General features: G+C 38.4%; 1 protein-coding gene across 2 annotated transcripts in view; it reads right to left on the bottom strand.

Moving 5' to 3' along the window:
- Window positions 1-24,702, bottom strand: part of LOC132848829 (myelin basic protein-like) — a 30,324-nt gene extending 5,622 nt beyond the window's left edge. Inside the window, exons 1-4 of one of the 2 annotated variants that reach the window (XM_060874860.1) lie at window positions 24,534-24,702; window positions 13,081-13,219; window positions 11,373-11,431; window positions 9,313-9,373 (exon numbers count right to left, since the gene is read on the bottom strand). In XM_060874860.1, coding sequence (XP_060730843.1) covers window positions 9,313-9,373; window positions 11,373-11,431; window positions 13,081-13,111 — 151 coding nt within the window. In that variant the 5' untranslated portion in view covers window positions 13,112-13,219; window positions 24,534-24,702. The remainder of the gene's footprint in view (window positions 1-9,312; window positions 9,374-11,372; window positions 11,432-13,080; window positions 13,220-24,533) is intronic. The other variant, XM_060874868.1, reaches the window with a different exon arrangement.
- Window positions 24,703-26,364: the final 1,662 nt, after the last annotated feature.

The raw sequence follows: 26,364 nt of genomic DNA, 5'->3' as shown, positions 1-26,364 counted from the left end.
AAGGAAGGAAAAACGAAGAAATAAAGTTAGCTAGGAAGGAATGAATGAGGGAAGCTAGTAAAGCTGAAGAAAGAAAAAAGAAAGAAAGAAAGTGCTTTCACTTTCTTTCTTTCTTTCTTTCTTTCTTTTTTCTTTCTTCATCTTCAAAGAAAGAAAGAAAGAAAGAAAGAAAGAAAGAAAGAAATGAAGAAAGGAAGAAAGAAAGGCAGGAAGGAGGAAAGCTAGAAAGCAATGAAAGCAGGAAGAATGCCAGGAAGAGGAAGTAAAGAAGCTAGAATGAATGGAAGGATTGGACACTACTAACAGTGTAGAGCAGCGGTGTCCAATCTTATCCGGAAAGGGCCGGTATGGTGCAGGTTTTCATTCCAACCAAGCAGATGCCACACCAGAGTCTACTAAAAGCCAAGAACAACTGATTAAACAGGTGGAATCAGGTGTGGCTTCTGCTTGATTGGTATAAAAACCTGCACCCACAGCGGCCCTTTGTGGATAAGATTGGATGCCCTTGGTGAAGCGTATCAAAGGCTTTACTCCAGTGAAAGTCCTGCGAGTTGTGACACTGATCGCACGGAGCGATCTGATTATGGCCCTGAAATCCTGCAATCCGAATCATTTGATGAAAGTGATTAAGTTCGTTCAGTCAGTAGGTTTGATTGGGAAGGTTTCACACTTTAATCTGTAATTTTTCCCCCAAAAGATTAAAAAGTTGATAAAGTTTGAACGAGGTCAGGATACTGATTTTAAGCTGAATGTGTTACAGAAGAGCAAAGAGGAGAAGAAAGAAGAAGAAGAGGTATAAGGGCTAACCGCACCGCTCGTCTGTAATTAACCAGATGTAGCTAGAGATGTATTGTGTGAGGGAGCGAGGGATTTCTCGAACGCTATTCTCTCTGTGTTGAGGAGGACAAAAGGGCGTGCTATGTTCAGAGGAATTGTGTGAATCTGCATGCTAATCGTTTCTGAACAGAGACGCCTTGTGTTGAGTGCACTGTTATTCCGGCTGAACAAAAAGCCTTGTGTGGCTGGAATAACTCCTCTGAGGATGGAGTTTGAACTCCATGCCACTTATCTGATACCAGGCTGAGTAACACAAACACACACACACACACACATACACATACACCATAATGCTGGTCTATTATCTATTACTTCATAAAATAACCAAAATAACACGTGCATCTTCTATGTTGGAATCCTGCAAACTACGTGTTACTGGCTGGTTGTCCCCCAGTCTCGTGATCTAAACTTCAGCTAGTTCAGATAGCACCGGCCCACGTCCCTACCCCAGAAGAGAAAGGGAATAACAGCACTGAGTTTCTTCTAATCCCATTTTTACCCTAAGATTAACGGCTGTTCTGGTCATAGATCAATAACTTCATACGTCTGTTTCTGCTATTTCAAGCTGGGAATGAAAGTGTGAGCTCAGGTGTATGTTGGAGATCTCATGAAGCTGTGAATCTCATCCTGAGAACTGCTACTGCTATTAACTCTGAATCATTAACACGCTCATTAACACTATTAGACACAGAGGAAGAAAGTTAGCTAGGGATGAAAGAAAGAAAGAAAGAAAGAAAGAAAGAAAGAAAGAAAGAAAGAAAGAAAGAAAGAAAGTTTGGTAGGTAGAAAATGAATGAGTGAAGCTAGTAAAGGGGGGAGGAAGGAAGGAAGGAATAAAGAAAGACAGGAGAGAATGAAAAAAAGAAAGAAAGAAAGAAAGAAAGAAAGTTAACTAGAGAGAAATAAATGAGGGATGCTAGTAAAGAATGAAGGAAGGAGGAAAGGATTGAAGACACGACAAACGTGTCCAGTGTGAACGCTTTCTAGATTAGAAACCTGGTGAATGTGGACTATTAGTGTTGTGGGGGATCTTAGGAACTCTGTTCTGAGGTGAAAATACAACCTGGATGGGACACCAGTCCATGACAAAGCACCACACACACACACACACACACACACACACACACACACACACACACACACATATTCCAACTTAAGGTTAATTTACGTAGCCAGATCAGGCGGTGTGTAGAAACCCAAAATTATAATTGTTAAATATATTTGTCATCTATCTATCTATCTATCTATCTATCTATCTATCTATCTATCTATCTATCTATCTATCTGTAATCATGTCTCAACAGGAAATGGAAAAGAATCGTATAAAAGGACAAGATAAAGAACAAACAGGATGTGCCCACATTAGAGTTACAGAGGAAAAGGAATGCAGAAAGTGGGCTCCATCTCTCCATCTCTCTCTCTCTCTCCCTCTCTGTGTGTGTGTGTGGTGGGCCAGTGGAACGGCAAGCACGCCGCCTCTCACCGCTCCAGTGCACACACACTCTCTGTTCTTCTGCCTTCGGATGGAGTTGGGGATGCGACCCTCTGACCTCCGCCCGCTTACATACTGCTCACTAAATATATAGCAGATTTCTGAAATACCAGCTCGGGGGTGAGACCGACTCGACTGTGCTACACTGTGCGGGTACTTAAATGATAAACAAGCTGTATCGTGGAATGCGACCATCTGATAGTGAACAGCAGAATCGGACCTGCGTCCTAAGATCCGTGTCAGATCGGATCTGACATCATTTCAAGTCGATCCACGGCCGTTTATTATTGAAGGATACATGGGGACTGCGGTAATACTGACGAGGACTGATATGCTGCTATGATGCTTGATATACTGAAGAGCATAAAATACTGTTGTTTTTTTATTATTACGCATCAACATTCAACCTTGTGTGGACATTTAGACAGCGAGGTTAAGGTTAGACTGAGATTGAGGATTAACTGCAGTAACTACAGCATTAATAATTATGAAAGGTCCTTACAAGGTAAAGCAAACGTGTGTGTGTGTGTGTGTGTGTGTGTGTGTGTGTGTGCACGTATGTGTGTGTATGTTTGTGTGTGTGTGTTTTTGTGTGTGACACACGCAGTCTCTCTCTCTCTGTCAAGCCACATGAACAGAGCCAGTGACATGAGCTTAGGAATTCAGAAACCTTTACACACACACAAACACAAAAACACACACACACACACACACAAAGTAACATAAACACTAACACGCAGACAAACAAAGCAACACAAACACACACACATATGCAGACATACACACATACGCACAAACACAAAAACACACACACACACACACAAAGTAACATACTGTAAACACTAACACGCAGACAAACAAAGCAACGCAAACACACCCACATAAGCAGACACACACACACGCACAAACACAAAAACACACACACACACACACACACACACACACTTGGTGTACTGTCCTTATGATGCTCTGCCTAAACCGCCCAGATTTAATCCTACCCGAGTCCTCAGTAACCAAAATTTTTAGTTTTGTTTAAAAAAGTTGTATTTATTTCATTAAAAAAAGTGAAACATTCTGCTGAAACTTTCCTGAAAGTTAAAATGAAAATAGAGGAATAAACGACAGAGAAAGAGAATGAGATACAGAGAGAGAATAAAAAAACAACAGTGTGAAGGAGGAGAAACACACACACACACACACCACAACAATGTGAGCTTTTAACTAGTGAGGGCATAATCTGAGTCCGTACCAGCTAGTACCAGACACACACAAACACACACACACACACACACACACACACACTTAACAGTTATGTTAATTCACAAGTTAACTTTTCTTTAAAATGGAAATTGCTGCTTCTCAATAAACACTGACATCATCAGTGATGTGAAAGAGTAAAGCACTGTGTGTGTCAACACTGTGTGTGTGTGTGTGTGTGTGTGTGTGTGTGTGTGTGTGTGTGTGTGTGTGTGTGTGTGTGTGAACTTTCTAAGAAAAGACAATTATTTTATTGGCATTTATTTACTGTTTTTTTCCTCATTTCATGCTCTAAATCCGACCAAAGGAAGAATCTGTGTTTATTTATTTATTGGATTTCTTCACTTATTCTGATTTATTTCCATTTTTTCTTCGTTTCTTTATTAGAGTTCTGAGCGATTATAGTTATTATAGAAATTTAATCGATGTCATGCTGCAGTTCCTGTTTCCAGAAGTTATTTTCCAGTAGTATCATTTAGTCTCTAAGTGCTTCATTCCTCTTCTAACACAACGATCTTTTAAATGCTTTCAGGAAGTATTTTAACTCAGGCCAAGACACAAAACGCCTGGAAGATCAGACCGTTCAGGAATATTATCTTCATCAGAGTTCATCAGATTTTTGTTTGCTGTCGTTTAAAAAAGCTTCCAGTCCGATAAATTTTCAACCAAAGACACACAAGCTGTTTACAACCTGTATTCTTCTAAGCTATGTTACTCATCTGTCCTTATCTGTCTCGTGTGTGTGTGTGTGTGTGCGCGTGTAAAACGCTAGATGGATGTCTGATTGCAGAAATGATGCACTTCCTGTCACTCCTGACGCAACAGAGGAAAAAAGAACAGCATGTATGTGCTGTTCAGAGACACAAGCATCACACAGACACACACATTCACACACACACAGGCACACACACACACACACAAACGGCTGGTTAACAAGCAAAAAACATTTTAACCTCGAAAATCGTGACTCACTGGCTACTCAGACAAACCCCATGGATAGAAAATGAAAAACATAATACAAGGGAGTGATATTTCTCTGGATTAATCAGCCTCATGAATGTGCTCTAAACATGTCTCTTTAATGTCACGACTAAGCTGACAAGTGCAGCAAGCGAAAGCTGGATAGTTATCTAGTTATCTAGAGGGCTCTACTGCCTGAATCGATCCTGTAATGTGCCAGTAACATGCTCTCACTGCACGACTCGATCCTGTAATGCGACAGTAACATGCTCTCACTGCACAACTTGATCCTGTAATGCGACAGTAACAGGCTCTCACTGCACAACTTGATCCTGTAATGCGACAGTAACATGCTCTCACTGCACGACTGGATCCTGTAATGCGACAGTAACATGCTCTCACTGCACGACTGGATCCTGTAATGCGACAGTAACATGCTCTCACTGCACGACTGGATCCTGTAATGCGACAGTAACATGCTCTCACTGCACGACTGGATCCTGTAATGCGACAGTAACATGCTCTCACTGCACGTCTCGATCCTGTAATGCGACAGTAACATGCTCTCACTGCACGACTGGATCCTGTAATGCGACAGTAACATGCTCTCACTGCACGACTGGATCCTGTAATGCGACAGTAACATGCTCTCACTGCACGACTCGATCCTGTAATGCGACAGTGACATGCTCTCACTGCAAGATTCGATCCTGTAATGCGAGAGTGACATGCTCTCTCTGCACGACTCAATCCTGTAATGCGACAGTAACATGCTCTCACTGCACGACTCGATCCTGTAATGCGACAGTGACATGCTCTCACTGCACGACTTGATCCTGTAATGCGACAGTGCATGCTCTCACTGCAAGATTCGATCCTGTAATGCGACAGTGACATGCTCTCACTGCACGACTTGATCCTGTAATGCGACAGTGCATGCTCTCACTGCAAGATTCGATCCTGTAATGCGACAGTGACATGCTCTCACTGCACGACTTGATCCTGTAATGCGACAGTGCATGCTCTTACTGCAAGACTCAATCCTGTAATGCGGGAGTGACATGCTCTCTCTGCACAACTAGATCCTGTAATGCAACAGTAACATGCTTTTACTGGGGGAATCAATCCTGTAATGCGACAGTAACATGTTCTCACTTCATGAATTGATCCTGTAATGCGACAGTGAAATGCTCTCACTGGAGGAATCTATCCTCTAATGTGACACTAACATGCTCTCACTGGAGGAATCGATCCTATAATGCGACAGTGACGTGCTCTCGCACTGTATTGTCCCTTACTGTGTCTGTGACCTGCTCAGTGCTTACTAAAGATGAGTGCACAAAAACTGTATTTAAAAATGTTCAAATCAAGTCTCCCTGAAAACATCTACAAAGTGACATTTGATTGGAGTCAGTACGAACATTTCAGGGTCCAGACGTCACAGGACCTGAGGTTTGATATAAATGGCAAGAGGTTCAACTCATAGAAAGAAAAAAGTGCTGAAGCAGTGGTGCCTTAATGACGTCGTCCTGCATGACCATTCATACAAGTGCGATTAGGAGAAGGACAATAAAGTGTGTGGAGAGGACAGCTTACCTGTACACACACACACACACACACACACACACAGTTACCACAAGGGACAGATCAATAAAAAAACAATTTACACTCAGAGACTTTTTGAGAGGGAAACAAGAGAGTCAGGGAGAAGTAGAGAACGAGCAAGGCAAGTGAAGCTGTGATGCCAATCAATCTATCTGTAATTAAATCAGACTGACAATAAGACAGGGATAAAAAGACAGAACCAGTAAAGCGGAACTAAACCCAATTAAATTGAGTCGAATTACATTGAATTGAATTCAATTGAATTGAATTGAATTGATGAGGGAGAATAAACAATGAGACAACAGCAGAGAGGCAGACAGGAAGGAGACAGACAGCAGAGAGGTAGACAGCAGGGTACAAAAGTGTGTGTGTGTATGTGTGTGTTCATTCCCTCTCTAACTCTCTCTAACTCTAATTACATGCAGATTCATATAAAAAAACACATTAGAAACCTAATTCTGTGAGATTTATGTTTCAATAATAACACTGAAGCGTTAGAATCGCTCAGTTATTAGTTATAGATGCTTCGGTTTAGTTTCACAGTCAGATTTTGCCGCTCTAAATGCTCGTTTGTACGCGATTAACGCAACACACACAGCGCAGCTCGTTATATACATGTCAGATAATAGTATTTAACTCTGTAACTGTGAATAATGATGTTCATAAAGGGTCAACAGAGTCATTATTACATTCATTCCTCCATATTTATCAGTAGAGGAGGTCAAACTAATGCATTCCTTCATTTATTTTTTTTCCCCAGAGGCCAAAAAAATGGAGTTTGCTCCTGTTGCGTTGTGTCCGTGTTCAATATCGAATGTCTTTGTCATGTAGCATTACACAGTGGTGTTACTATGGTGTTACTATGAAGCGCGGATGAAAGTAGACACTCAGAACTTTAAGAATTTGTAGTTTTTCATCAGTATTTCTTTTTTTTTAATCTAAACTACTATATGATGTAATTTTCCTCTTCTTACTAGCATGCGACACTTTCAAATTTCAAACATTTTCAGTGAACCTGAATTGTCCTTTATTATTATGGTCTATTATTATGGTTTATTATTATGGTTTATTATTATGGTTTATTATTATGGTCTATTATTATGGTTTATTATTCGTTTTGTTTAGGCTGACTGACGTTTGTTAAGGCTGACCGACATCACTTAGCTTGCTGTGAGGAAAAAACTTTGTTATCGTTTCTGTTCGTTTTGATGCGTCTGGTTTTCAGATTTGGTTTTGATGTTGCAATAACGTTGTGGTGGTGTGAACCTGCCGCACCTTTGCTCAGACTCTTTATATTAAACAGCCAATAACTGAGTACAGGACAAGAAAATGATTAAAAGTAACTCTAATCCAGTCAGTTACTCTGTTTCCTAATTCTTTCTTTCTTTCTTTCTTTCTTTCTTTCTTTCTTTCTTTCTTTTTTCTTTCTTTCTCAGCTGATTAGACTCAAGCTTTAATGAGTGAGTCACATAATAAGGCTGATGTCGGATGTGTTGTCCATGTTTAAATAATTTTATACTGTGAGTGTGTGTGTGTGTGTGTGTGTGTTTGCTTAGTAAGTAGCTCTGAGCAAACACACATCAGATTGCGCATCTTTAAATGCGATTAAATGTCCATTAACCTCTCTCTCTCTCTCTCTCTCTCTCTCTCTCTCTCACACACACACACACACTCTCTCTCCAGCAGACACTAACACATTATACAATTGATTTCTACCTGAATCTCCAGCACACACAGACACACACATACACACACGGTGTCCAGCAGTCAGTTATCGCTAACACATGTTGACTGCATCTCACGAATATTTCAGTTATATAAAGGATAGAACTACTAAAAAGTAAGAACCCAAATGCAGCCATACTCTACTTTAACTTTACACAACTGTTAACATAATTTCTATCTATATCAATAGCTAATGAGCTACATAAGTGACATGCTCAGAGCTCCCTGGCCACCAGGGGGCAGTCCACCAAACGCTTGAGTGTGGCTTTGATGGTGATGTGTTTCATCATATTTATGTCTAGAATCCATAAAATAAACAACTATAGAGTTCACCGGGCCACCTACACATTATTTTTTCATAATTAAACATTAATATGTTCAATAAGTGCAGAACAGTGGCTTAGTGGTTTGCATGTTTGTCACACCTCCAGGGTACAGGGTTCTCTCCCTGTGCTTCGGGGGTTTTCTCTGGGCACTTCAGTTTCCTCCCTTATGCCTTGTAGGCTGATTGGCATCTCTAAATTGTCCATAGTGTGTGTGAGTGTATGTGCATGTGTGTGCCCTGCAATGGGTTGGCACCCTGTCCAGGGTGTAATCAGAGTCCCCTGGGCCAGACTCAGGGTTTCCTGAGACCCTGTGTATGATGAGCACTACAGAAGATAGATGGATGAATGGATGGATGAGAAAGGAAGCTTGGACCATGTTTTAATATATTTTATAGGAATCAGGAACTGGTTCTCAAACTAGGGTATACATTTGTGATAGAAATCACAATCAAATCATTTCCAGAGTTATAGTGATGATTGAGCTTTAATGGTTCTTAACTTCTTTGTCCTGTCACTTGAACTTGAGCCTAACGTGCAGAATAATATTTATAATATACGCATTTGAGTCTAATATTTGAATAGTCAAATATTTTTATTAAATTATTTTTAAGATTTGAATTAATAAATATGTCCCTGTGGATTTTTTTCCAGATTAAAGTGTTACAAACTCCTTCTCTAGACAAATAACTACATATTCTTGGACCACCTAAGGAAAGAGCCATAATCCAAATCCTACTAGATGTTAGATGTACTTACTAAAATGATCTGAAAAATTAACGTTCTTCATGTCTATATTTCGGACTCGGAAGTATTTCAGCTGTCTTTATTGTGCTATATCGTGACACTGATATATTGCCAGGTCTCCTTTTAGATTTTGGTGAAAATAACAGCAGGGAGAGTCTTTCATCATGGTGAACAAAGCGTGTGTTCCTTTGTTCTCCGAGTGAAGTAGATGAGGCCTGACAAACACACTGGCGTGACTCAGAACTGTGAGGATTCATTATGCCACATCTTCAGAGCCAAGGCCACCTTAAGAACATCTCAAAAAGTACAAAGAAACAAAAAGCACCCAAAATAAAGAAATAAAGAAATAAAGAAATAAAGACTCACCAAAGACATCGTCCCGAGAGTCAGACTCTGCTGTGGTACTAGATGCTGGGTCTGACAGAGTCTGAAACACACCCACACACACACACACACACACACACACAGGTGAGTTTCAATATAACTTGCCAGATCCCACTGTTATACTCCTGTGTCTCAGCATCTCACTCCTGCGTGTCTCAGTGCTCGCTGAACTGAACTGCTCTCAAAAAATGGACTTTCCTCCTGTTTTTTGGAGAGTTTATGCAAGTAAATGAATACAGTATGTGATCAATACCTGATACCAGTAACAAATAGATGCAGATCTATATTCAGAATCATATTATATTATATATATTTATGTATATTTAAGTATCCATAACTAATTAATCAGAGCATTTGTATAGAAATACAGCAACATTCCCAATCAGGGTTTATGATAAGAGATACAGGTACCGTTGTGTTGTGTTGTTACAGTCTGCTGTGTCTACTGAGGGATATTTAACTTACATTAAATCAGTGTAGCTACAACACCTAATATACGCGATTGATATTGGTGGAAATAAGTTCGTGAATGCAGTTAGCGGTGGACTGCCAACATAATTGTACGAGTTAAGTGCTCTGTGATTCGATGAGGCTACTTGACATCATTATTCATGAGTGATTCAGTGGTTCTCTGAATCATTTGAGGAAAATAAATTCTATATGGTAAATAAATAAATTCCCTGGTGTGTTCTGTCAGGTTCATCCTAAACTGCTGTGTATGCATGTGCACGTATATGATTACTTAGACTAAAGGAACAACATAGTGGGCTTCGTTGGTGAAAGTGAATACATAATGTTTCTGACTCTAAAGATCCTGTGCTAGTCTTGAGTCTAACTTTGTTCTAATGCTGGTTCTAGTAGTCCTTCAGTTTCTGGTTTCTGGGGGGGGTTTTTTTTTGTTTTGTTCTGGTTTAGTTTAAAGTTCCATCCCTAATTCTGTTTCTTGTTTTGTTTTAGTTGTTTCTCCATTCTTTGATTTTTTCTTTTCTATTTCTTTAACATTCTGATAAATGGTTTAATGAGTAAATCCTGATTTACATGATGTTTTGTGAGTTGGTGGTGTGTGTGTGTTTGTGTGTGTAGAATCTGTTAACACATTTTTGTAATCTTACAAGTTTTATTTTATGAATGTTTCATTGTCCACATTAAACATGTTGCTAGCAAGAACACCATAAGACAATTTAAATAGCACTTGATGCCGATATTGTTAAATATTCAACCTTTAATATGACGTGTGTTTTTGTGTGCAGTCAGCAAAGATGCAGAGGCATCACAAATTACCATGGTAACCTAGAACACTGGAGCCAGGGCTGTTTGTGCACTTGACGTGTGTGTGCGTGTCTGTGAGTGTGCGTGTGTATGTGTGTGTGTGTTCACAAAAGTTCCTACAGCTCTCAGTCAGATCTGAGTAAATAACACAGACACACACACATACACACACACACCGAAATAACACGCTGCCTAGCAACATGGTGTCTCTCAGACTAGAGATCTCAACCTGAGTACCTGAGTGAACGAAAGAAAACCAGATCATTATCACTCTATAGAACAGACAGAAGATAGAGTACGACACAGAGAGTGTGAGGAAGTAGGAAAGACAAAGAGTGAGACAGAGAGATTGTGAGGCAGAGAGAGTTTGAGGCAGTAGGACAGACAGAGAGTGAGACAGAGAGAGTGTGAGGCTGAAACACTACATGTTATTTGGGATTCAACTCCCCAGCCCTTAAGTGCACTTGACAGGGTATATAATAATGCCATCTAGACTCTGTAGTGCACTACACTTCCATTTCCCCTCCATAAGTGTGACAGAAGATGTTTATCACTTTTAAAGTGTCCTGAACCAACATGTGCCACTTCAGGCAGTGCACTTCAGTATAATTTGTCATGTGAGATACAGCATGCTCACTACTATACTGTAAGTGCACTACACAGGGTATGAAAACATGTTGCATGCATCATTTTAATGTGTGCAAATCAGAACCAATTGAGATATGACTACACAGGAGAAAAGTTGTGTGTGTGTGTGTCTGTGTCTGTGTTACCTTCGACTCAGGTGATGGCTCACGTTTTCCCATGTGCTGTCCCATACTGCCCACAGCAACTGCAGAACACACACCACACACACACACACACACAATGAGCCACATCCCACTACTAAATGTAAACTAGTACAAAATGTAAAATGTAAAACTTAAACTTTTCATCATTTATTACAATAGATAGATAGATAGATAGATAGATAGATAGATAGATAGATAGATAGATAGAGAAGATAGATTAGATAGATAGATAGATAGATAGATAGATAGATAGATAGATAGATAGATAGATAGATAGATAGATAGAGTCTTTCATCTGTCCATCATTGGTTTTCACAAAACACACATTTGTTTTCACCTACAAGCCAATGGAAATGCCTCACCAAAATTGTAATACAACAGTATGTGTGTGTCTGTGTTTGTGTGTATTTGTTTGTGTGTGTGTGTGTGTATGGGCATGTTCTAATTTTACATTCTCGTCTCATAATTTCTTAGCCCTGTTTAACGAACCCGAGTGAATGAGACAGACGTTATCTTGCTGCCCAGAAATGTGCCTCTCTAGAGCTGAACTGATGACTGTGGCTGTTCATTTGAATGGAATCTTTTTACTCTGGGGTTTAATCCTCAGTTCCTCCTGAACATGTTAAAAAATCATGTGCAACAATTTCACACCTCACAGAAATGAACAGTGTAAACATGTTCCTTCATTTCACAGGTAGCTGCTAAAAAAAAAAACGGGCTTGGCATGGCTAACCGAGTCAATCATGGCTAACCGAGCCTAAGAAATGAGGTTCTGAGTGACTGACACAAACACACACACACACACACACACACACACACACACACACACACACACACACACATCCAAGTCTACCACTCATTACTTCCTCACTTCCTCAACATTACTCTTGTTTGATGTATTAATGACAAGAGGTGTATTAAAATATTTGCACCATAAAACCTTTATGTCTAGACTCCGGTAACTCAACGCAGGGCAATGGTGTACCATAAATATGTTTTTACAATTACGTTAATCATATAATTGGATGAAAACAGTAGTGGTTGAATGCCACAGTGCGACATTTATCTACGAACTGCAGAAAAACAAGGTAGCAGTGCAAGAGTGCAGGAAGTAAACACAATCTACACAGACGTTAATCTGTTCTATACAAATACTGTATTACTGTAAACAGGTACTGAACATCGGCACGGTGTGAGTTGGCTGTAGTCAGTATATCGGTATATCAGCAAGATCGTGTGTATTCTGTTAACAGTGAATTCTGGGTATTCATAATCTGATGTAATCTTGCCTTATCAGCAACCGTGATTGGATGAATACAGCGTGCTTTGAATATCGACTTGTTGAGCAGGCATTGTTATCTTTCACAGATTTCTAATCTTTTTTGTTCTTGTTAAGTTCGTCGTATAGTTGACCGACCCTTTACCGATGTCCCGTATGTGCTTCGAACGTTGTGCTACCGAGACATTTTTGCTAAGTGTATGCTACGTCCTGGTGACGCCTTTATAAGGAGCGACATACGAGAGTGCTTTGAAGTCTATCGATGAATACATTAACACTGGTTCACTACGTTACAGACTTAGGAGGATACCATTAACCTAAAAATGTTCAGGTTTTTTTTTTAATATACACATAAAACAACAGGGAAAATAATTGCTAGTTTAAGTGTTTGAGGAAGAGATAGGTCTTTACCAATCGTTTGAAGACTCAGCTGTTTGGACATCTAGAGGAATTTTATTCCACCACCTCGGTGCCAGAACAGAAGAGTATTGATGTGTACCTCCCTCTTACTCTGAGTGATGGTGGGACCAGTGGAGCAGTGCTGGTAGATCTGAGGGAGTAAGGTGCAGTGTGAGGAGTGATAAGAACTTTGAGGTAAGATAGAGCTGGTACATGTCTGGCACCTCAGTGTGAGGCTAACACTTGAAAAGCTGGGCAAATTCTGCTTCAGTGTAGAGTTTGAAAACCCCCAGTATAAACCGATGATAACCTCGCTTCTAAATTGCCGTTGTGAAACATTCCTCTAGCCGGAGATAAATACGGATTTTAGATCGATGATACCCCGGGGTTACGCTCAGTGCGAAAAGCCCTATCGTGTTACTGATATTTCAGTAACAACATGTCTGAAATGGTTTGTTTATTTTGGCTCCGTCTTAAGAAATTGTGTTCCCAAAGACAGTTGGATAGAGTGTTGCATGTTGCCATGGCAACAGCCAGTAATCAGTGCAGTAACAGTTTCCATGTGACTTTCAATCTACTTCTCTAGTGTAGTGCAATAAACTGAAGCACCGCTAATAAATTTCTAAACCTTGGAAAACAAACAAAAAAAAAAAATTTCAACTCATCGATAAGGTCAGCGTTAAGCCTTAAAAAGTGTTGCAGTCATATTTTCTGCTTATCTGCGAGGAATTCTATATAAGTAAAGTTTAGCTCACTGAAGAATAAGCTAACTGAATTGACTTCATTCAAATGTCTCCATCTGCTCCATGTGAATCGAGTAACATTAGCAGCATTAAATATCCACACAACCATTTCAGGCTGTATTTTTTTTTTTAATACAATTAAATCCCGAGATCACACCTGAGCTGAGAATCAAAGCACCAAATCTGGTGTGTTAATCTCTCAAGTGTAACACAGTAGTAACACTGTAGTTCCAAACAACGCCAAGATCCTGGTGAGATTTCACATTGGAACTGGTTAACGGTTAATGCTACGTGAAACGATCACGCTCACTCTACATCATTAACTTGTTAAAGTAAAGTTTAATTTAAACAGTGAAATTAAATTTGATGTAAACTATTATGTAATAGTTTTTATTCCTGCAGTCTTCGGGCAGGGAACCAAGACAGTCACTGAGGTTAACATTCAGTGCCATGTCGGTCTCAAGCCTTGGTAAAATGAGAGGCATGAAAGGACGTCCGGCGTAAAACTTATGTTAGATCAAATGTGCGGACTGGACGATCCATGAACAGGGAGCACAACAACAATGACGAAAAAAAAAACTTGCTCTTTTACATAAATCTGGTGGAGCTGATTAGGATTTTAGGATTCTGAATAGAACTATATATTTTAATTACAAGTTCCATAAATGTCATAAATGCGTCCATGATCCATCAAGGTACATATATGAGTATTTGAAAGGTTGTATATATCAAGCAAAGTAAAAAAAAAAAAAGATTTTTGTGTAAAGAAGCCGGATGCTGTGGAAGAAGAAGGAGAACTTATTTAAGCTGAGCTGCTCGTGAAGCTGAAGGATCTTGGGACCGTCATATATAATTTCATATAGTTACATATAGTTTCATATATAATTCATGGGACGGTTGAGAGGAAATCTTTCAGATCCTAGGGATCTTTCTTATGAACTTTTCTGTGTAGAGGTTCTTCACAGTGAAGCCTGTCGACTACGGACTGCTCCGTCTTCACTAAAGTATTGATTTGTTTGTGACAGACACTGATACTGATTATTTATTTAATTTTAAGAAGAAAAAAAAAGAAAAAAAAGCGATGTCTGGAGTGCCAAGTATGCATACAGTAACCATAACGATGCTCTTAGTAACGTCAAGCTAATTAGTTATTTATTTAAATTTGATTGATTGTTATCAATAATAAAGATAAAATATAGCTTGGTTTAACTCTGTTGATGCATTTGCTGAAGATCTGGGGCAGAAAAACAAGCTGCATGTCGGACATGACTGAACGTAGCAGCAACACTTCACAGTGTGTTACAGTCCCAAAAATACTTCAAATCGTCCTTATATTGTTATTTTTAGATCCACCCTGACGCTGAAATATTTCTCCTTCAACATGCCACTCATAAACCAGACATGTTTTTTTAAATATGTTTTTAACCCCTGCATTCTGTAATCATTGTGGTTCATCCTGTTTCATAGGGTAGGAACAATAAATAAATAAAAACTGCCAATCCCATTAGAAATTAAAAGGTGTTGTGCATATAGAGTGTGGACATATCCTTGTAGTGGTTATTATAACAGTTTGATTAATCAGCTGCCATCATCACACCCTCCTTATATATCCACTTCTTTCTCCCTGACATGTTAATGAGCTCCCCAGCGAGAAGCAGTGAGAATAAACCAACGGCTGCTCATGCTTTGTCTCTGCCCAAGCTTCTATCCTTCTGTTTACCTCTGACATATCTGCAAAGATTCCTCTCTCAGCCATCCCTCCAGGATTCCAGCAGGTTTTTTGTGATTGTGGTGGCCAAAAGTCCTTGAATTTTTTTTTCAAAATTTTGGTGCGTTGTTTTTTTGTTCAACCCATGTGAATCCACAACGGCTTTGGCTTTGGGCTAATCTGCAGATAATTTTTGGTACTTTTGAAAAATTGCAAGCTCCTCTGAAAATTTTTCTTCACTTGGTGTTAATTTTTGCAACAGCAAAATGGCAAAATCCTTGAGGAACTGACCCCCCTGCCGACCCTTCATCCTGTCTAGAACATCCTAAACTTCCATATTCATGAGCGGCTCCAATAAAAAACATGCTTTCTAATACAAGAGGGAGCATCTTGCCTGAACCGTCTAAGTAGGGATATTGAGCAGGATTTTTCTCAGGGGTAGAAGGAGAAAGAAATCCATAGCACAAACACTTGGTCATTAATTCACACGAGCAATCCATGGAGCATCTTAATCCCAACCAAATCTAACTTTTGAATTATTATTTAAGGGCTGTTAAAATTACAAACCTACATCTGTCTACTATGATGTGAACATCAATGACAACTCGGGACATAGAAGCCTGGTGGTTAAGGTGTTAGACTACTGATCAGAAGGTTGAATAATTTCAAATCCAGGTTTCAATTTTGAGTTTTAGTTTTAATTTTAATTCGTGACACGCAAGGCGAAATGCGTTCCAGCTCCAATTGTGTTCCGCTTCATGAAGATTTTGGATCTTCAGTGAGAAGAAACCAACCCTATGAGGATCCTAAGGCATCTAAAGATGTACCCGTTCCAGTTGGATTCCACTTCATGAAGATTTTTAACATTCAAAGAGAATTTATAATCACACCCTTCAGTGTTACCCAAATGAGGATGAGGTTCACTTTAGAGTCTGGTTCCTCTCCAGGTTTCTTCCTCTTCCATCTAAGGGAGTTTTTCCTCACCACAGTCACCTGAGTCACCTCAGGCTTGTTCATTGTGGATAAATACAAACACATTTAAATAGAAGTCTAATATTAATCTTGAACCTTTTTATTCTATATTTCTTGTTTTCTGTAAGGCTGCTTTGAGACATCCATTGTTAAAAGCGCTATACAAATAAAACTGAAAGTGAAATTAAAGAGAACAACTAAGCAAAACTCCATTCTAATTCATATACTGTACAAAATCGAACTAAAATAAATCTCTCATTGAGTTGAGTAGTTTTCTAATTCCAGCTACATGTAATTGCTACACTTTTATTCAAGACCAGCAATGTGACTACTTCTTCCAGCATCTTTTGGTTTTAGCACCCAAAAGCCCGCTGTTGCTCTAGACACGTCTGAATGAGATGTTTGATATGACAAGTCTGGTGTGAATTTGGTTTGAGGTTTGTCCTAATGTCACACTGTGAGACATTTCAAGACCTTTGTTTCAGCTTGCAAGTTGTCAAGACAATGAATTACTTTACATTTCTATTCTTATTAACTTCAGTTCAGTTTTCAAAACTTGTCATGACATGATTTAGAGATGAAGTAAACTGACGCTCATAAACTGTTAGATTTCAAGGCTGTTTTTAAGAAAAGTATAAGTTTTAAATAACCTCTAACATATAAGGCTCCAAATTTATTTAAACCTTTATGCTAATATATTTTTTAATGCTTAATCTGACGTTGCTGACTGTCACAGATGCAGAAACTGTACACAATCTTTACACAAACTTTACACAGTTTCTACTTTTTACTTGATAGATGCTAACTTCATTATCATTTATGTATTAGCCATTTTATAAAATTTTATATTTATATATACGTTTGTATGTGAAAAAGGGTTAAAATGAGCATTAAAAAGTGAGCTGGGGTAGCTAGCTGTCTTTGGCACGTGGGTTTATTTTTAGCGTAGACAAAAATCAAACACTTCACATACCGCTGAGAGATAAGGGGAGTCGCAGTAATGAAAGTGCTAAACATCGTGAAACTGATAAACTTCCATCAGATCTCTTACATCATTTCTTCATGAGAAAACTGTTTTTCAGCAGAAATGCCACGGAACATCCCAGCATGAGTTACTGTTTACAAACAAGTCAACACGGCAAATTTAACGTTATAACGTTTTATATTACTACAATGCTAATTACTGTGTTTTTATATTACTACAATGCAAATTTTTATTACATTACTACAATGCTAATTCCTGTGTGTTTACATAGCTATAATGCTAATTCCTGTTATTAGCTTACTACAATGCTATGAATAAGATTTTTCAATGATGTGAGATACTGTGGTTTGTAAGTGACACAAAAAGCCAATTTTTACAATTACTAACTAATAAATTTACACTGTGAAAAACACAGTGCTGCAAAAGCAAAAGTGCTGGAGTAAACGTGAAGAGGAGGCCATGGTTTTAATTAAAGAGGTGTTTAAAACAGGCAGACGGTTTCGAAAAACATAGATTAGCATTTAAATGCTGTAAGGTGTTGGTTATGTGAAAAACACAGATTAGCATTTAAATGCTGTAAGGTGTTGGTTATGTGAAAAACACAGCGACTCGCTGCCAAACATGACTGCTGACCCTTAGGGATGTATGTAATGACAAGAGCGTATGCAAACATGTGCACATACATTGCATAACAGCCTTCTTGCAAGGCTGTTCATGCAAGGACTTGAAAGACTGGAGGATTGTGTAACAGTGAAAGAAAGCACATGTGGCTCACAGCACAGCAAACCTCCATGAGCAATCGGAAGAAATAATCCATTGCTCGAACACCAACACTATGTTCTTCCATAAAAGAAACACACACACTCACGCACACACACGCACACACACACAGGCATGCACACACACACACACACACACACAGCTTAAAATGCAGAGATCCAATAAACAATGGCCTGATTATACAGATTTAATTAATATACTTAAAATGAAAATGCTAGCTCTGTAGGGATGAAGTGGCCCTTAATCCGCAGTATTCAAAATTAATTCAATTTTAGAGAAGCACCTGAGCTAGCATCTCTCTCTCTCTCTCTCTCTCTCTCTCTCTCTCTCACAAACACACACACTTACTCACAAACACACAATTAGTCACACAGAACAGACAGTACACAGCCATCGTAGACCAGTAATTCTTATTATAGTCACCAGTCAACACTGCATCAAGACATTTTTGCCTCACCAGCTAATTAAACTTAAAATAAACACTATATTTACAGTCATTTTTACTTCAACGGTTTATCTATAGCAAAAGGTACCTCAGCATACTGCTAATTCATGTTTAACCTCTTCATTATAATGCTAGATTATCAATTATCCTGCTTATTTTAAGTGGTAAATTGTGGATTAGCCAGGTTATTGTAACGCTAAGCACATTACAATGGTTAGCTTATTTACTCTAAAGCTAATTGCTGTTTCTATAATACTAGTTTATGTTAGCTTCAATGTAGATGTCATGTCTTTGTTCTTGTTTTTGGGAGTTGTTTTTTCATCCTGTCTTTTATAATTCAGTGCCTGTATTCATAAGGACTCTAATAATGATCACAGAGAGCTCCTTATTTAGCTTAAAAATCTTTAACCCGGGAATCTTATCTTCAGAGTGATTTAGGACCAAACTCCGAACAAGGAAAATACAGCGACGTTTATCTTAGAGAGGAGGCGGGGCTTAACCTGCTACTAGGTGACACATTCTTTTGAAGACTGTGATTGGTTGATTGAAAGTGCTTTTAAAATCAGGTTTATTATAAACCTTTACTTTGTCTCTATATTAAGATATTTGAGTCTATATCATGTAGGGATTACGTTCGTGACCGATCACATTAGAGATGCGCTAACATCTGTATGTTATAAATGTACTAAATGTAATGTAATGTATATAAATGTCATTTGTATGCTATGTCTGAGAAGTTATCTCTAATATGATTGATCACAAAAATAATCCTACATGATATAATCTGCATCATCTTATTATGTGGTATGTGGTAGCCTAGTGGTTAAGGCACTGATCGGAAGGCCATGAGTTTGGCCCTTAACCCTCAATTGCTTAGTTGTATAAATTGATGTTATTAAACTCACTATCATTATTAAATATGGTATACAACACATTTCTTCTCCCTCTTCACCTTTCAGTCATTTTCTCCTCTGATAAAGAAACTTAATCCTCTTAAAAGTCCTCCTCACTTCTCCTAACACTTTTTAACCTTATGAGCTCCTTCAAGGGATAAGATGCTTTATGAAGAACATTTATCTTTACTAGGATTTTCTCTTTAATTTTAAGGGGAAACACTAAAATTGCTAAGAATTTTCTTAGAGTTCCGTCGCTAGAATAAACTCTTTACACCCCTGTACTTAGCCAGTTGACTGTACAAAGCTAATTTGTGGGTTAGCATGTTTATAGGGTGTTTTACTGCCTAACCTCAGGTGGAACAGTACACAGATAAGACTTTACAGCCCATGACATATTAACTAACAGAAACCTTACCTTGACTATACAAGTTAAAAATGTTTAACATACATTTAAGGTTTACATTTTGACTAAATGCTAATAAATGTATCTAAAACGCATGTTGATGTTGTGTACAGAAACTCAATTTGTCTTTACAACAACCACAGGATAAACTATTACGATAATTGACCTCATGTTATCTTATCCTAGTTGTAACAAATGTTTTGTAGTTTTTATTTATTATAAGGCTAGTATTTTTTCTATTACTACAATGCTAAAACCTGTGTTTTTGCATTACTACAATGCTAATCCCTGTGTTTTTAAATTAGTACTATGCTAGTTTTAATGTTATTTCTTAATTCTTGTCTATTTTTGAGGCTTGGCTTTTTCATATGTTTCTGATTACTGTAATGCTGCTTCATAAAATGAACCAGAATACAGAAAACGTTGACCTTCTGTGCTCTCTTGAGACTCTCTCTCAAGGGGAATATGAATTGCTTTTCAACAGAAATAAACAACTTTTGGGCTACAGGAATGCAGGAATTAACACACTAAAAATTGATCAGAAACACATTTGAACTGAGCACATGCCTTTCATTCAGGAAATAAAAGGAAATAAAAACTAATAAGGGAATGAAGAGAAAAGTGAAATATGTGAGAATAGAGCTCAAACACAGCTCAAAAATGATACTCTGATACTCATGACTCTCTACTTTTTATCTTTGTGGATCTAGAGAAAACTTTTTTTTCACTGCTAAAAAGTATGCTAATTTAAAAGAATGCTAATTCAAAAGGCAAGTTTTATCATGCTAATACACACGCTGAAATGTAGTGAACTAAATTCACTTAGTAATTAACTCTAAATTTTGTAAGTTCATAATCAACATTTGTTCATTTATAAATCAGTCAGTTTTGTTTGTTTGGTTTGTTGTTTAATTCTTTATTATAAAGTTAAGGTAATTACAGATAATTAAAACTGCTTTTTGCATCAAAGCTAATTAAAGCTAATATGCTAACAGAATTACCGCTACATTAAACATAATATGCTAATAGTGGTAAAGATGATTAATGCTAATGAATTTAAAAGTATTCAAGCAAGTAAGGTTAATATGTTAACACACACACACACACACACACACACACACACACAAACACACACACACACACACACACACACACACACACTGCTGTGGCTGTAGACAAGATTTTGAGATCATGTGATCATTTACCCGCCCTGTCCTGAGGTCATATAAATGGGCAGTTTTGAAATGTTAAAGCAACACAATCTTTAAACAATTTGTACAAAACATAAAGCAGATACTACAGCTTTCACAGAGAGAGAAAAGTACACACAAAAGGGGGATAGAGACAGAGAGAGAGAGAGAGAGAGAGAGAGAGAGAGAGAGAGAGAGAGAGAGAGAAATTTATCTAAAAGCTGGAACTCTGACACTGTATAGGATTATAACACACACACACACACACACACGCATAAACACAAAGCAGGAAATAACTCAGAGTGCATTTTTGAGGGCGTGTGTAGAATCTGGCAGTAACACACTCCAATCCATCTGTCCTTCCTTCTCTCACTCTGTGTGTGTGTGTGAGAGTGTGTGTGCTTGTGTGTTATAATCCTATATAGTGTCAGAGTAAGGTAAAGGTGAAAGTTTTGTGAGTCGTGCAAACAGGAAACGCACAAGACGGAAGTAAGAACTTTCTGTGTGCATGAAAGTGCACGCGCACACACACACACACACACACACACACACACACACACACACACACACACCTGTATGGTTGTTCACTGTACCTAAATCCCACTCCACCAACTCGACCCTTATTTGTTATTACTGAAGTCAAACCAAAGCTAAGGCTACAGCTAATGACATGCTAGTAGACTTGAAGTTACACTGAAGCTATATTTAATTCATAAGTGAGACAACTACATTAAAAATATAATGGTCATGAAATTAAAGCTACATATCTGTGCAGAAAAAAATGCACAATGCTAAACATACCAAAAGAAAATACAAATACTTCCTTCATTCATTTGCACATTTGCGAACGAGTCATCGGGCCATCTCATTAAGCAGAAATGGGTTTGATATCATTATTTACTTTAAAGATAGAAACATTTGTATGGGGTGGGAGGGGGGGGGAGTTTGGGTTTTTTGGAACTTTTCTATGAAAAAATCTCCCCTAGTATTTTAGATAAAAACAGAAATACTTCTGAAACACTACAAATTATGAAAGTCCTTAATGTTTACTTTCATATGAGCTTCATATTAACCACCATTGTGGAGTGAGACATGACAAACACGTTCAATACTTACTTTAAAACATTGTGCTGATGGACGGAAATAAAAATCCTCATTACCTCAAGATTTAACTGTTATAGCGGAAGTGGTGGCTCAAGTGGTTAAGGCTCTGGGTTGTTGATTGGAAGCTAAGGGTTCAAGCCCCAGCACTGCCAAGCTGCCAATATTGGGCCCTTGAGCATGGCCCTTAACCCTCCCTTCTGAATGGGTGCAGTATCATAGCTGCCACTGTGTTCAATATATATATATATATATATATATATATAGCTGCCACTGTATATATATATATATATATATACACATACATATATATATATATATATAGCGAAACTAAAGGCTTCTATGCTCCAATTTCACTCCTGCGCTCATTCTCTGTATGAGATCGTAAGCGAAACGTTGCTGTCTTTATACGCACATCTACCTTTATATACACATCTACCTTTCATTGTACAACCTGAAAAGTTTGTCTTTAACGTCTGTAATAGAATTCAAGCCTCGATTTCCCCTTTTATTTTTAATCATGCAACGTGACACTTAATGAACCTTTAAACACAGCTGAAATCACGCTGTATAATACCACACACACACCCAAATTTCTGAGAGGGTAAATGACCATGAACAAAAGCGAATACCTGACCTTTAGTTTGCATTTCTAATTAAAGATAAACAGATTAAATACTTCCTCTTTTTCTGTAGTAAATCTATACCGAGCTGTTTCAATGGGAACTTGCTTTTATGACTGCAGCGTCGTACAGGAAGACTAAAAATACACAATGTCACAATGTAAGAAACATTCATTCATTCATCTTCTACCACTTATCCGAACTACCTCGGGTCACGGGGAGCCTGTGCCTATCTCAGGCGTCATCGGGCATCAAGGCAGGATACACCCTGGACGGAGTGCCAACCCATCGCAGGGCACACACACTCTCTCATTCACTCACTACGGACAATTTTCCAGAGATGCCAATCAACCTACCATGCATGTCTTTGGACCGGGGGAGGAAACCGGCGTACCCGTGTAAGAAACAGTAGAAGGCAAATGACTACGATAGCAAACAATTCTGAAGGTACTTAATGAAAGCAGGAAACCACAGTAGAGACTATGTGTGTTCTAATACATTATACACGACAGACTGACGAAAAGCAACACAAAGCACAGTCAATACCTAGAATTATCACCTTCTATACACTTCAAACACTGTATGTAAATGCCTACAGGTGTAAATGACTGTAGGTGTCAGAGCAACACTAAACATGTTCCTCCTGCACAGCAGATGCTAAGTTGGGTCAAATTCCAAAATGGCTGCTTTAACCGTTTCCTTCATTTCCTTCATTTTAAAGGTTAGAAGTAAAAAGTTTGACCTTTTAAATGTGTCAGAACACATTACCTAATAATATGATAATATTTAATATACTGTGGCCTTACTGACAGATGGTGAGGTCATAAATACAAACTCAAAATTATGACTTATAAGTGAAATGACAAAAATGATTAAGTGAAATGACAGTTAAAATATTAAAATGTTGTAATAACATGATAATACGATGAGATAAGAGTATGCTATAAGAGTGAGAAGTTAGCGCTCATGGGCCATTTTGATGACGTCTCATGGAGTCATTTAATACATATTCAACAGTATAATAGGAAAAAAATGTTTGGGTTTCGATGTATTGTCCTAAAAATAATCCAGGAGCGTCTTTATTCCTTCCTTCCATCACTTGCCAGAAAGTTATATTATTTATGGTTAAATCATAAATCTCTCACTAATCAGAGATCTACCAAATAACACGCATGACACAAATATGGAAGATAGAAGATGAAGATGGAAGCTGACCTGTTTGAGCAGAGAGTTTAAGGTAAGAGAAATGGAAAGACTAAAGATTAAAGCCCTGCTGCATCGTTTTCTTTATGCTGAAACGAAGAGATAAATTCCACTCTCAAAATGTAGTTGTGTGAGTGGAATTTATCTCTTTATATCCACACACATACACTCACACACACATACACACTGACTGATGTGTTCTTACTGATCAGAAAGAACACATCAGTCAGTGTGTATGTGTGTGTGAGTGTATGTGTATGTATGTGTGTGGGTGTATGTGTGTGTGTGTGTGTGTGTGTGTGTGTGTGTGTGTGTGTGTGTGTGTGTATGTTAATGAGTGGGGTGTAATATCCTGTACCTTTGTTTTTAAGGCTCGCGCTACACTACATAGTAAATAAAAACACTACCATACATACCCACGTGCGTTTAGAGGAATAAACACATCCAGGGCGGGTTTATATTCGCTTCTGTGCAGCAATCCGCTGAAAACAGCTCGTCTTTCTGCCTTGTATTTGTTCAATCCGTGTTTACGTGTATTTTGCTTCCTGGTTTAGGTGGCGAATGTTTGCAGGGGCGGGGCGGAACCTGCTCGTGCGAGTAGGAACATGCTGTCTCTATGGCGACCTTATCGCTGTCACGAAGCGCGCGCATGCGCCGTGCGCTCAGGCTGCATTCCAACACGCATACCTTAAGTGTAGAATAAAAAGTCAAGGCAGGAACTTTGTCCACGTGGTGGACGTGTTTATGGACCTTTAAGAACAGAGAAGCAATGTAGCTAAATGTAAATCATGAGTAAAAATATGTAGTAATTATTTCTTACCCATTATGGAAAAATATGTTTTGTTTATGTCACAATTCAGTGTACACGCTTTAGAATGGGTGGAAGGAAGGAAGGAAGGAGGGAAAGGAGGATGGAAGTAAGGTCAGAAGGAAGGAAGGAGGGAAGGAAGGACAGAAAGAAGGAAGGAAGTAAGGAAGGACGAAAGGAAAAGAGGAAGGAAGAAAATAAAGGAGGAAAGTAATAAGGAAGGAAAGAATGAGAGGAATTAAAGCCTTGGGTGGCTTAGACCTTTTTGAAAATCATGGAACATCCTGATTTACTAAACTTGCCTTTGAATTTCATAGTTTTTTACTTGCAATGTGTGTGTGTGAGTGTGTGGGTGCGTATGTGTGTGTGTGTGTGTGTGTGTGTGTGTGTGTGTGTGTGTGTGTGTGTGAGTGTGTGTTTGTGTGTGCGTGTATGCGCGCATGCTGGCAGGATAGTGCACAGTATATAAAACTCCTCATAGCATAAAAACTCATCCTGACTATGTTTCTGCATGATCTTGGATTTTATTGCTCAATTTTGCGCCCTGACTCATCACTAAAGCACATCTGCATTACAATTTGCGTGTTTTGACTTCCGATGCATCTTTGGACACGTTGCTTTTCCTCGTCATCGCATTCTTGTGCTATGCGGTATATAAGTTTGAACATTAGAGCTTAAAAAGAGAAGTTGGAATCTGCAGTGAGAACATTAAGAGGTTGTAGCATCATCGCCGTATAAGCCCTCGAACCCGTGATAAACGATCATCTTCAGATTTAAACATTAAATCATGAGGACTAAGAGGACGTACCAAACGTAACTAGAAACTAGATGATATTCTAATCGTTATACGGTGAGTAGGTGGTGTAACTCAGTAATAAATGTATACATTTAGATTGCAGATACAATTGTTGCGTAATTTTGTGCTTTTGCAGCTGTCGTAGGTGAAACCCGCACCTCTACACACCTCCACACACATCCATGCACCTCCACACACCTGCTACAGCACTTTAATTGCTAAACTGTTAGAGGACTTTTGTCCAAAACATCATGATTTTCTGGAAACTTGACCAGATCTAAAATGTAAAAGTTCCACCTGCTCAGGCTGCGTTTGGAGGCTGAAAGGTCACCAGATCCGAGACAGATAGCATATAATCATCCATGCTGTCATTTCTTTATCAAGCAGAATGTTTAGCACTGACTGCTTTCTTTTAAACCACTTTCTCAACAGACAGCAAAGTATTTAGTTTCTGACAATTCTTTAACGTCAGCTACATCAGCATTAGATTATAAGGAGACTCGATTAAAGATGGATAAAAGATGTGCATTAGCTCTGCTTGTAATATTAGTAATAATATTTTATAGATTTATTTGGTTCTATTTTGCAAAAAACTCTTAAAAGGAATGACGGAAATAATATATATACTATATTTATAGTTTTA

Source organism: Tachysurus vachellii, chromosome 1, assembly GCF_030014155.1.
Source record: "Tachysurus vachellii isolate PV-2020 chromosome 1, HZAU_Pvac_v1, whole genome shotgun sequence".
NCBI classification, from domain to species: domain Eukaryota; kingdom Metazoa; phylum Chordata; class Actinopteri; order Siluriformes; family Bagridae; genus Tachysurus; species Tachysurus vachellii.
The sequence above is the reverse complement of the archived record's forward strand: the minus strand, read 5'-3'. Positions and strand labels throughout refer to the sequence as shown.